Source organism: Hylobates moloch, unplaced genomic scaffold (genome assembly GCF_009828535.3).
Source record: "Hylobates moloch isolate HMO894 unplaced genomic scaffold, HMol_V3 SCAFFOLD_12, whole genome shotgun sequence".
Lineage (NCBI taxonomy): Eukaryota > Metazoa > Chordata > Mammalia > Primates > Hylobatidae > Hylobates > Hylobates moloch.
The window spans coordinates 33,353,673-33,366,800 of NW_026652287.1; the positions used below are offsets into that span (position 1 = coordinate 33,353,673).

Consider the following 13,128-nt stretch of genomic DNA (forward strand, 5'->3'; position numbering starts at 1 on the left):
TTGGGTGGCCGGGCAGAGGCGCTCCTCACTTCCCAGACGATGGGTGGCCGGGCAGAGGCGCTCCTCACTTCCCAGACGGGGCGGCCGGGCAGAGGCGCTCCCCACTTCCCAGACGGGGTGGCCGGGCAGAGGCGCTCCTCACTTCCCAGACGATGGGTGGCCGGGCAGAGGCGCTCCTCACTTCCCAGACGATGGGCGGCCCGGCAGAGACGCTCCCCGCCTCCCAGACGGGGCGGCGGCCGGGCAGGGGCTGCAATCCCAGCACCCTGGTAGGTCAAGGCAGGCGGCTGGGAGGCGGAGGCTGCTGCAAGGCCAGACCACGCCACCGCACTCCAGCCCGGGCAACACCGAGCACCGGGTGAGCGAGACTCCGTCTGCAGTCCCAGTACCTCGGGAGGCTGAGGCGGGCAGAGCACTCGGCGTCAGGAGCTGGCGACCAGCGTGGCCAACATGGCGAACGCGTGCCTGCAGCCAAAGGAGAAAAAGCAGGCAGCGGTGGCGTGCGCCGGCAGTCCCAGGCAGTCCGCGGGGCGGGCCGCAGCGAGCCGAGTAGATTGCAGCCTGGGCCACAGAGGGAAAGAAAGAAAGAAAGAAAGGGAGGGGGGAGGGAGGGAGGAAGGAAGGAAGGAAGGAAGGAAGGAAGGAAGGAAGGAAGGAAGGAAGGAAGCAATTTTTTTGTAATCTTAGTATTCACGAGGTTTCACCATGTTGGTCAGGCTGGTCTCAAACTCCTGACCTCGTGATCCATCCGCCTCGGCCTCCCAAAATGTTGGGATTACAAGCGTGAGCCACCATGCCCAGCTGTGTACAGTGTTTCTAAGGCCTACGTAGTGTGGAGTGTGTCCTAGGCCTATACATTCACTCACTACTCCTCACTGTCTTACCCAGAGTAACTTCCAGTTCTGGAAGCTCCACTCATGGTAAGTGCCCTATATAGGTGCACTTTGTTTCTGTCTTTTATATGGTATTTAATGTGGGGCGATCTTGGCTCACCACGACCTCCGCCTCCCGGGTTCAAGCAATTCTCCTGCCTCAGCCTCCCGAGTAGCTGGGATTACAGCCATGCACCACCACGCCCAGCTAATTTTGTACTTTTAGCAGAGACGGGATTTCTCCATGTTGGTCAGGCTGGTCTTGAACTCCCAACCTCAGGTGATCTGCCCACCTCAGCCTCCAAAAGTGCGGGATTATACGCATGAGTCACCACGCCCAGCCTTATATGGTATTCTTATGGCAACTTTTCTATGTTTAGACACAGAAATACTTACCATTTTATTACAATTCCCCACAGTATTCAGTAGTGTAACCTGCTGTACAGGTTTATAGCACTGTACCTGTCAGGTAAAGGGTTTGCTGAACACAGTAAGTATGATGACTGATACACAGTTTTGTTATTCTTTGCTCACCTCCATGCTGTCTAAATCAAACAATATTTAACCTGAAAAGGCAACGTCTTTCCAGGAAACTGGATAGAAATGCTCCCCAGCTAATAAAATCAGCCCTGTCATCCTATTGATTCTTTCGCAGAGACCATAGTGGAAGCCCTGTAGGAAAAGCACATAATGAGAGTTTTAAGTTTAGGCTGAAAGTCGTAAAGAGTAAAGAAGCCTTTCCAAAACGCCCAAGGAATTCAATATTTTAATAATCGGAATAAAAATCGCAATTTCCACATGCCCTTGCATCATGAGGCTTGGTATCGTTTGGCTTGTAATTTTTCTGCAACATGCTATGTCATATGTTAATACAGAAGTACTAGAGACTGAGTTATTTCTTCTGTAAATGCTCAATGCTCTCATGTTCGATTGTAACGGTCCTTGATTAATACCGTTTGCATCCACAATCCACAATCCATCTTTATGGCTTTTTTTTTTTTTTTTCGAGACACAGTCCCACTCTGTTTCCCAGGCTGGAGTGCAATGGCCCAATCTCGGCTCAATGCAACTTCCACCTCCCAGGTTCAAGTGATTCTCCTGCCTCAGCCTCCCCAGTAGCTAGGATTACAGGCGCATTCCACCACGCCCAGCTAATTTTTGTTTTTAGTAGAGATGGGGTTTCACCATGTTGGCCAGGTTGGTCTTGAACTCCTGACCTCAAGTGATCCGCCCACCTTGGCCCCCCAAAGTGCTGGGATTACAAGCGTGAGCCACCGTGCCCGGCCTATGGTTTCCTCAAAGATGTATATGTTGACGACCAGTGATTTGGTAGGGCTGGATAAAGCCTGTGTCACATACATTTGTATGATTTCTCTCTAGTACGACACTCTGATGCTGATTAATATCAGAACTCATAATGAAGAGTTTGCCATACTCTGTAAGGACTCTCGTGAATGAATTATATGATGCTGTGGAAGGTGTGAATTGTGATTAAAGACCTTACCATGCATGTTGCATTTGTAAAGTTGCTCTCCAGCATGGATTCTGTGACGATTTGCAAGGTTTGAATTCTGAGTAAAGACCTTGCCCCATTTTTTTTTTTTTTTTTGAGACACCAGTCTCACTCTGTCACCCAGACTGGAGTGCAGTGGCTTGATCTCTACTCACTGCAGCCTCTGCCTCCCAGTTTCAAGCGATTCTCCTGCCTCAGCCTCCTGAGTAGCTGGGATTACAGGTGCATGCCACCACGCCCAGCTAATTTTTGTATTTTTAGTAGAGATGAGTTTTTGCCATGTTTGCCAGGCTGCTTTTGAGCTCCTGACCTCAGGTGATCCACCTACCTTGGTCTCCCAATGTGCTGGGATTACAGGCGTGAACCACTGTGCCCAGCCCCATATTCATTACAACTATAAGGTTTCTCTGAATTACAGATTACCTGATGAATATTAAGACTTGAAGGCACACTAAATGCTTTGCTACATACATTTGTAAGGTTTCTGTGCAATATAAATTCCTTGATGTTTTACAAGGTGTGAAATTTGCTTTTTTTCAGTTTTATTTTAGGTTCAAGGAGTATGTCTACATGGGTCAACTGCATGTTGCAGGAGTTTGGTGTACAGTTAATTTTGTCACCAGGTAATCAGCGTAATACCCAACAGGTAGTTGTTCAATCTTCATCCTCTTCCCAACCTCCACCCTTAAACCCCAGTGTCTACTGTTCCCTTCTTTGAGTCCATGTGTAATCAATGTTTAGCTCCAACTTATAAGTCAGAACGTGGGATATTTGATTTTCTGTTCCTGCATTAATTCACTTAGGATAAGAGCCTCAGCTCCATCCATGTTGCTGTAAAGGACACAGTCTTGTTCTTTTTTATGGCTGCATAGTATTCTATGGTGTATATGTACCACATTTTCTTTATCTGGTCTACTGTTGATGGACATTTACATTGATTCCACATGTTTGCTATTGTGAATAGTGCTGCAATGAACATACATGTGCTTGTCTTTATGGTAGAATGGTAGAATGATCATATTCCTTTAGGTATACACCCAATAATGGGATGCTGGGTTGAACGCCATGTGCTTTTATGTCTTTGAGAAATCGCTGCACTGCTTTCCACAATGGCTGAATTTACATTCCCACCAGCAGTGTATAAGCATTTCCTTTTCTCTGCAGCCTCACTAGCATCTATGTTTTGATTTTTTAATAATACCCATTCAGACAGGTCTGAGTTGGTATCTCATTGTGGCTTTGATTGCATTTCCTTAATGATTAGTAATATTAACCATTTTTTTCATATGCTTATTGCCACATATATGTCTTCTTTTGAGAAACGTCTATTCATGGGCTTTGCCCAGTTTTTAATGGGGTTGTTCTCTCATTGTTGATTTGAGTTCTTTATAGATTCCAGATTAGATCTTTGTCAGATGCAGTTTGTAAACATTTCCTCCTATTCTGTAGTCTGTATACTCTGTTAATAGCTTCTTTTGCTGTGCAGAAGTTATTTAGTTTAGTTAGGTCCCACTTGTCAATTTTTGGTTTTGTTGCAATTGCTTTGGGGTGTTCATCATTAAGTCTTTTCCAGCGCTTATGTCCAGAATGGCATTTCCTGGGTTTTCTTATAGGGATTTAAGTCTTCTGTTTTATATTTAAGTCTTCAATCTATCTTGAGTTGATTTTTGTACATCATGAAAGACAGGTGTCCAGTTTCGATGTTCTGCATATGGCTAGCCAGTTATGCCAGCACCACTTATTGAATGAAGTTCTTACTTCATTGTTTGTCAGCTTTGTTGAGGATCACATGGTTGTAGGTATATGCCTTTATTTCTGGGTTCTCTTACCTATTCCATTGATCTATGTGTCTGTTTTTGTACCAGTACCATGCTGTTTTAGTTACTGTAGCCTTGTAGTATGGTTTGAAGTTGGGTAATGTGATACCTCAAACTTTGCTCTTTTTGCTTAGGACTGCTTTTGCTATTTAGGTTGGGCTTTTCTGGTTCCAAATAAATTTTAGAATGTTTTCTTCTGATTCTGTGAAAAATGCCACTGGTAGTTTGACAGAAATAGCATTGGCTCTGTAAATTGCTTTGGGCAGTATTTTAACAATATTGATTCTTCCTATCCATGAGCATGGGATATTTTTCAATTTGTATTGTTTCTGATTTCTTTGTGCACTGCTTTGTAATTCTCATTGTGGAAATCTTTCACTTACCTGGTTGGCTGTATTCCTAGGTATTTTATACTTTTTGTGGCTGCTGTGAATGGGATTCCATTCTTGATTTCGTTCATAGCTTGGACATTACTGGTGTATAGAAATGCAACTAATTTTTGTACATAGATTTTGTATCCTGAAACTTTTTTGAAGTTGTTTATCAGATCTAGGAGCCTTTGGGCAGAGACAACAGGTTTTCTAAATATAGAATTATATCTTCTGCAAGAGAAACTGACTTCCCCTCCTCCTATTTATATGTGCCTTATATGTGCCTTTTATTTCTTTATCTTGCCTGATCACTAAGCTTAGGACTTCCAGTACTATGTTGAATCAGAGTGGTGAGAGTGGTCATCCCTGTCATGTTCCAGTTCTTAAGGGGAATGCTTCCAGCTTTTGCTTATTCAGTATTATTTTGGCTGTGGGTCCATCATAGATGGTTCTTATTGAAGTATGTTCCCTCAATGTGTAATTTGCTGAGGGTTTTTAACATGAAGGGATGTTGAATTTTATTAAAAACCTTTCTGCATCTAAAGAGATGATCATGGTCATGTGGTTTTTGTTTATAGTTCTGTGTATGTGATGAATCACATTTATTGATTTGTGTATACTGAACCAACCTTGCAGCCCAACACTAAAGCCTGCTTGATCATGTTAGCTTTTTGATGTGCAGATGGATCTGGTTTACTAGTATTTTGCTGAGGATTTTTGCACCTATATTCATCAGGAATACCAGCCTGAAGTTTTCTTTTTTCATTGTGTCTGTCAGGTTTTGGTATTAGAATGATGCTGGCCTCATAGAATCAGATAGGGAGGAGTCCCTCTGCATCCATGTTTTTTAACAGTTTCAGTAAGATTGGTAACAGCTTTTCTTTATACATCTTGTAGAATTCAGCTATAAATCTGTCTGGTCCAGAGCTTTTTTGTTTGATAGGTTTTTAATTACTGATTCAATTTTGGAACTCATTATTGGTCTGTTCAGGGTTGCAATTTCTTCTTGGTTCAATCTTGGGGGGATTATATCTTTCAAGGAATTTATTAATTTTTTCTAGGTTTTCTAGTTTGTGTGCATACAGGTGTTTATAGTAATCCTTGAGGGGTTTTTGTATTTCTGTGGGGTTGGTGGTAATGTCCCCTTTGTCATTTCTGATTGTGTTTTTTTAGATCTCCTTTTGCAAGGTGTGAAATTTTGTTTAAGACTTTTCCACACATTCATTACAATTGTGAAGTCTCTCCAGGATAAATTCTCTAATGAATTGTTAGAAAAACTTGAGTTTGAAGACCTTGTCATATTCTTTACATTTGCAAAATTTCTTTGCAGTATGGAATAAAAGATGGGTAGTAAGGCTTGAGTGCACACTAAATTCTTTGACACATTTGTTACATTTGTAGTTTCTATCCCATATGAATTGTCCAATGTTGTGCTAGGTATGAAATGCGACTAAAGGCCTTGCCACACTCATTACACTTGTAAGGTTTCTCTCCAGTATGAATTTTCCGATGTCGTGCAAGGTGTGCAATTCGATTGAAGACCTTGTCACATTCATTACATTTGTAAGGTCTTTCTCCAGTATGGATTCTCTGATGATTGGTTAGGGATAACTTGTGTCTGAATGCCTTGCCACATTCATTACATTTGTAAGGCTTCTCTCCAGTGTGGATTACAAGATGGGCTGAAAGGCCTGAATACTCACTAAATGCTTTACCACATTCATTACATTTGTAAGGCTTCTCTCCGGTATGAATTCTTCGATGTCGTGCAAGATTTGAAAGTTGATTAAATACTTTTCCACATTCATTACATTTGTAAGGTTTCTCTCCTGTATGAATTCTCCAATGTTGTGCTAGGTGTGAATTTTGAATAAAGACCTTTCCACATTCATTACATTTGTAAGGTTTCTCTCCAGTATGAATTTTCTGATGTCGTACAAGAAGCGCAATCCTATAGAAGGCCTTGCCACATTCACCACATTTGTAAGGCTTCTCTCCAGTATAAATTCTCCAATGATTTGCTAGAGATGACTTATGACTGAAGCCCTTACCACATTCATTACATTTGTAAGGTTTCTCTTCAGCATGAATTCTTTGATGTCGTGCAAGGTAAGAATTATTACTGAAGACTTTACCACATTCATTACATTCATACGGCTTCTCTCTGGTATGAATTCTTTGATGTCGTGCAAAGTTTGAATTGTAACTAAAAACCTTGCCACAGTCATTACATTTGTAAGGTTTCTCTCCAGTATGAATTCTCCAATGTTCTGCAAGGTGTGAATTGCGACTAAAGACCTTGCCACATTCATTACATTTGTAAGGTTTCTCTACAGTACGGATTACTTGATGTTTAGTAAGGCTGGAAGACACTCTAAAGACTTTGCTATGCTCATTACATTCATAAGGTTTTTCTCTAATGTGTACTTTCTGTTCTTGTGGGAGAAATGAAGAATCATCAAAATCATTCCCATTAAAAATGGGGGTTTTGACACTGGAAGAAATTTCTTGAAGAGAGGAAACAGAGGAACTGTGGTTGATAAAGTTTTCAACTTGATTACATCCATTTATTACTCTTTCATCTGGAAATAGCTCTGCTTCGGACAGATGTAAGTGAAACGATACTCCAAGTTGTTTTTTAATTGGTTTGTCTTCTGCATTGCTTCCCAATGCATAGCTGCCCCCTAGGAAAGCAAGAAAAGAGTAAAATTCAGACCCCATAATTCTGGCATGTTTAGAGTCTGATGAAAAAACTAGAATCCGCCTCATCTGACTCAGACATTGGAAGAAATATCAGCACACTTTGTACATCACGTTGGCAGTGCTGAAAACAAAAATGGGTAAGGTGATGCACTGGAGTGCTGGGAAATCTATAGGAGTCAGGAGGATTACAGATGAGTTTGAGAGGGATTATGAGCAGAGAGATAGAACAGGAATTGAAACCTTCTGAGAAAAAGAAGGGACAAGTCTCTTAGGGAAAATAAGACTTAAGAGAAGCAGTATACATAATAACAGTACATGCACAAACTAGGAAAGGCACATCCCCAGAAAAGGAGGGAGTGCTCCCACACCCTTTGCAACGGGCTTATTAGAAAAGATCTCCCTCTGACCAAGTCTTATACAAAACAACTGAGAGAAGCAGTTATTTTACCAAACCTAATCCAAAAATTACAAGGCCTACAAAAGGAAAGCGAAATATGGCTAAAAAATAAAGCCAAACCTAGAAAAAGACAGGCAGTTCTCTAAATTACTAGACACATATTTATTTATTTATTTATTTACTTATTTATTAAGACAGGGCCTAACTCTGTTGTCCAGGCTGGAGTGCAGGGGCATGGTCGTGGCTCACTGCAGCAACTACTTCCCCAGTTCAAGTGATCTCTCCTGCTTCAGACTCCTGAGTAGCTGGGTCTACAGGCATGCACCACCACATTCAGCAAGTTTTGGGGTTTTTTGTTGTTTTTTTTGTTTTGTTTTTAAGATGGAGTTTTGCTCTTGTTGCCCAGGCTGGAGTACAATGACACAATCTCGGCTCACTGCAACCTCCACCTTCAGGTTCAAGCAATTATCCTGCCTCAGCTTCCCGAGTAGCTGGGACTACAGGTGCCGGCCAACATGCTCAGCTAATTTTTGTATTTTTAGTGGAGATGGGGTTCCTCCCAAAGTGCTGGGATTACAGGTGTGAGCCACCACACCGAGCCTCAGCAAGTTTTTTCTGTGTTCTTTTAGAGACAAGGGCTCATGATATTGCCTAGACTGGTCTCGAACTCCTTGGCTCAAGTGATCCTCCTGCCTTGGCCTCCCAAAATGTTGAAATTACAGACATAAGGCACTGCACCTGGCCCTTGACAAATATTTAAAGCAACTGCCTTAAGATTCTTAATAAGCTAAAAGATATCAAAGGGAGATAGATAACTGTATGAAATCAGAAAAACAATACATGAGAAGGAGGATATTAAACAAAGTAGGAAACAAAAAACATTCTGGAGCTGAAATACAATAAATAAAGTAAAAATTCATTAGGTGCTCAACAGCAGACAGATAGAGCACCAAAAAGAATGAGCAAACTTAAAGATCAGTTATTCAAAAGTATCAGCTCCACCAGGTACAGTGGCTCACACTTGTAATCCCAGCACTTTGGGAGGCCAAGGCAGGAGGATCACTGGGTCAGGAGTTTGAGACCAGCCTGACCAACATGGTGAGAACCCGTCTCTACTAAAAATACAAAAATTAAATGGGCATGGGGGCATGCACCTGTAATCCCAGCTACTCAGGAGGCTGTGGCAGGAGAATCACTTGAACCTGGAAGGCAGAGAGTGCAGTAAGCCAAGATGGAGCCATTGCACTCCAGCCTGGGCTACAGAGTGAGACTCTATCTCAGAAAAAAAAAAAAAAAAGTATCAGCTACAAAGACAAAAAAGAGAGAAGAAAAGCAAATAAACGCTAATACATTTTTCAGATACTCTCAAGCACAACAACATACAAATTATTAGAGGTTCATAAGGAGAAGACAGAGGATCAGAAATTGCAACTGAAGAAATAATGTCCAAATAATTGTCCAAATCCCAATTTTGAAGAAAGACCTGAATATACAATTCAAGAAGCTTGACCATTCGAATTAAAATGAACCCAAGGATATTCACACAGAGATATATTATAAGCAAATTATCAACCATCAAAGACAGAGTAAGAATTTTGACAGGAGCAACAAAAAAGATATTTGCCATTTAGAGGAAAATGAATAACACTACGTGCTTTCTCCAGCGGAAACTTTGCATGCCAGAAGGCAGTGAGATGACATATTGAAAGTGCTTAAAATCAACCAAGAATACTATATTTAGCAAAAGTCACCTGCAAAAATAAAGGAGAAATTTAGACTTTCCTCGATAAAGAAGAGCTAAGGAAGTTCATTAGTACTCTAGACCTGTCCAGCAAGAAATGCTACAGGGAGTCCTTCACAATGAAATAAAAGGATTCCAGACAGTACCAGTAACCCGAATGAGAGGATAAAATTCTCCATTAAAGTAAAATATGACCCAGGTGAGGTGGTTCACACCTGTAATCCCAGGACTCTGGGAGGCCAAGGTGGGTGGATTGCTTGAGGTCAGGAGTTAGAGACCAGACTGCCTAACATGGTGAAATCCCATCTCTACTAAAAATACAAAAATTAGCCAGGCATGGTGGTGCAGGCCTGTAATCCCAGCTACTTGGGAGGCTGAGGCAGGAGAATCACTTGAACCCAGGAGATGGAGGTTGCAGTGAGCCGAGATCTCACTGCTACACTCCAGCATGGACGACAGAGTGAGAATCCATCCCCCCATACAAAAAAAAAGCAAGAATAGAGAAGCCAGAAACAAACCCTCAGATACTTGGTCAAATGATGTTCAATCGAAATGTCAAGAGCATGTAATAAGGAAAGGACAGTCACTTCATCAAATAGTGCTAAAGAAAAAGGATGCCCACATGCAAAGGAATGAGGCTGAACCCTTACTTTACACCCTATGCAAAAATTAACTTAAAAGTTTATTCATGACCTAAAACGATGAAACTCCTAGAAAAAATCATAGGTAAAAAGCTTCATGCGATTGGATTCAACGTTTCCCCAGATATAAAACTGGTAGTACATGAAAGAAGGTAAAAATACACACAATGCACTATGACAAAATGGACAACTATTGTGGATGGAAGAAAACAATTACCACAAAGTAAAGAAAACCTACCATATGTAAGAAAATATTTGCATATCATATCTGTGATAAAAACTTAGTATGTAAAATATATATAGGCTGGATGTGGTGGCTCATGCCTATAATTCCAGCACTTTGAGAGGCTGCTGCAGGTGGATCACCTAAGGTCAGGAGTTCAAGACCAGCCTGGCCAACATAGGGAAACCCCATCTCCATTAAAGGTACAAAAATTTAGCCAGCCATGGTGGTGAGCATCTGTAATCCCAACTACTTGGGAGGCTGAGGTGGAAGAATTGCTTGAACCTGGGAGGCGCAGGTACCAGTGAGCCGAGATCACATCACTGCATCCAGCCTGGGTGACAGAGCAATACTCCATCTCAAAAAATAAATAATTAATTAATTAAAATAATAAAATAAAAAATATACAAATAACTCCTACAAAGCAAAACAAATAACCAGTTACGAAATGTGGAAAGAAATACACATTTTTCCAAAGGTGATATATGACCATATGAGAAAATGCAAAACATCACAAATCATTAGAGAAATGCAAATAGAAAATAGAATATTTTTCCTCACACCCATGTAGAATATCACCTCACACCCATATAGAGTATTTCTTGTCATGAAAGGGAAAAAAAATGGAACACCAGAAAATCACAAGTGTTATCAAAAATATGGAGAAATAGGAGAATTTTGTGCCCCTGATGGTGGAAAATTGAAATGGTGCAGTCACTATGGAAACAAGTATGACATTTTCTCAAAGAATCCAAAATCAAATGATCAGTATAGGCAACAATTCCACATCTGGGTATAAAGATTTAAAAAATAAAAGGCCAGGCACAGTGGCTCACGCCCATAATGTTACTACTTTGGGAGGCCTAGGCAGGTGGATCACCTGAGGTGAGGAGTTCGAGACCAGCCTAGCCAACATGGTGAAACCCTGTCTCTACTAATACAAAAATTAGCTGAGCATGGCAGTGCACACCTGTAATTCCAGACGCTCAGGAGGCTGAGTCAGGAGAATTGATTGAACCCAGGAGGTGGAGGGTGCAGTGAGCCAAGATTGCGCCATTGCACTCCAGCCTGGGCAACAAGAGTGAAATCCATCTCAAACAAACAAACAAACAAATGAAAAATAAAATAAAAATAAAGACAGCATCTTGAAGACATACTTAAAAGCCCACGTTCAAGGCCAGGCACAATAGCTCATGCCTATAATCCCAGCACTTTGGGAGGCTGAGGCAGGTGGATCATGAGGCAAGGAGTTCAAGACGAGATTGGCCAATATGGAGAAACCCCATCTACTAAAAATACAAAAACTAGCTGGGCATAGTGGTGTGCACCTGTAGTCCCTGCTGTTTGGGAGGCTGAGGCAGGAGAATCGCTTGAACCCAGGAGGCAGAGGTTGCAGTGAGTCAAGGTCATGCCACTGCACTCCAGCCTGGGCGAGAGAGTGAGACACTGTCTCAAAAAACAACGATGACAACAAAAGCCCATGTTCATAGCATTTTTCAAAAATAATAAAGAGGTAGGTGCAATGCAGGTATTGCATTGGATGAATAGTTAAACAAACTGTGGTACAGACAAATAGAAGAACAGTATTCAGTCCTAAAAGAATATACAAATTTCTTGATGTGCTACAAAATAGATGAACCTGAAAGACACTACGCTAAGTGAGATAAGCCAGTCATAAAAAGACAAATACTGTATGATTCCATTTGAGTATCCAAAATACTGAAATTCATATAAACAGAACAGAAAGGGGGAGGGGAGAGAGTGAAATTGTCGGGGGAATTAAATATTCCTGGTAATCAATTAAATCTAAATTCAAAATAAAAAAATAAGACTAGGCATCGTGGCTCATGCCGGTAATCAGAGTACTTATGGAGGCTGAGGCAGGAGGATTGCTTGAGCCTAGGTGTTCAAAATCAACATAGGCAACATAGCAAGACCCCTGTATGTGAAAAACAAAAAGAAGCTGGGCGCAGTAGCTCACGCCTGTAATTCCAGCACTTTGGGAGGCCGAGGCAGACAGATGATTTAAGGTCAGGAGTTCAAGACCAGCCTGGCCAACATAGTGAAACCCCATCATTACTGAAAATACAAACAAAAATTAGCCAGGCATGGGGCAAGTGCCCATAATCACAGATACCTGGAAAGCTGAGGCAGCAGAATCCCTTGAAACCGGGAGGTGGAGGTTGCAGTGAACTGAGATAGTGCCACTGCACTCCAGCCTGGGCCACAGAGCAAAATTTCATCTCAAATAAATAAATGAAATGAAGAGAGAAAGAAAGAGAGAGAAAGAGAGAGAGAGAAAGAAAGATCTCCAGTCAAATAAACAAAAAAATTATTTATTTCTTTATTTGAAACCAAGTCTTGCTCTGTCTCTCAGGCTCTGTTTCATGACAGAGTGAGACTCCATCTCAAAAACAAAACAAACACAAAAATACAAACATAAAAAACCAAAGCTAGACAAAACAAAACAAAACAAAAAGCCCAAACAACAGCATGGCTTCCACCATGCCCATCTGACCTCTTACCTGTGTTCACACCTTTGATGCGCTCCCTCCCATCTGAATTTTTTGCTATTTTCACTTCACTCTCACCAGACCAGGGCTCCCTCCTTTGCTCCAACACGGAGTTAATGTTCAGGTCAGGAAGAGAGATTCCTGTTTGTAAAAAAAGAATCAAAATGTGCTGTGTCATCTCCAAAATCCAAGCCCTATGTGTAGGAAGGAGAGAGGATATCACAAATGAATCAAGAATAATATTTCACAAATTCATCCATAGACTGCCTCCTTCTGAATGCTTAGGGAATATTATAACATGCAGACATCAAGCCCCTTTCCAAGAACTACTGAGTAT

General features: G+C 41.4%; 1 protein-coding gene across 9 annotated transcripts in view; it reads right to left on the reverse strand.

The window, feature by feature from the left end:
- Positions 1-13,128, reverse strand: part of ZNF480 (zinc finger protein 480) — a 95,464-nt gene that overhangs the window by 44,196 nt on the left and 38,140 nt on the right. For 7 of the 9 annotated variants that reach the window (XM_058425027.1, XM_032168949.2, XM_058425030.1 and 4 more), the window contains 2 exons: positions 12,804-12,932; positions 2,913-7,257 (listed from right to left, as the gene is read on the reverse strand). The exons of the other annotated variants lie outside the window; for them this stretch is intronic. In XM_058425027.1, coding sequence (XP_058281010.1) covers positions 5,978-7,257; positions 12,804-12,932 — 1,409 coding nt within the window. In that variant the 3' untranslated portion in view covers positions 2,913-5,977. Of the gene's footprint in view, positions 1-2,912; positions 7,258-12,803; positions 12,933-13,128 lie in introns of those variants that run through there. 9 annotated transcript variants of the gene reach the window in all.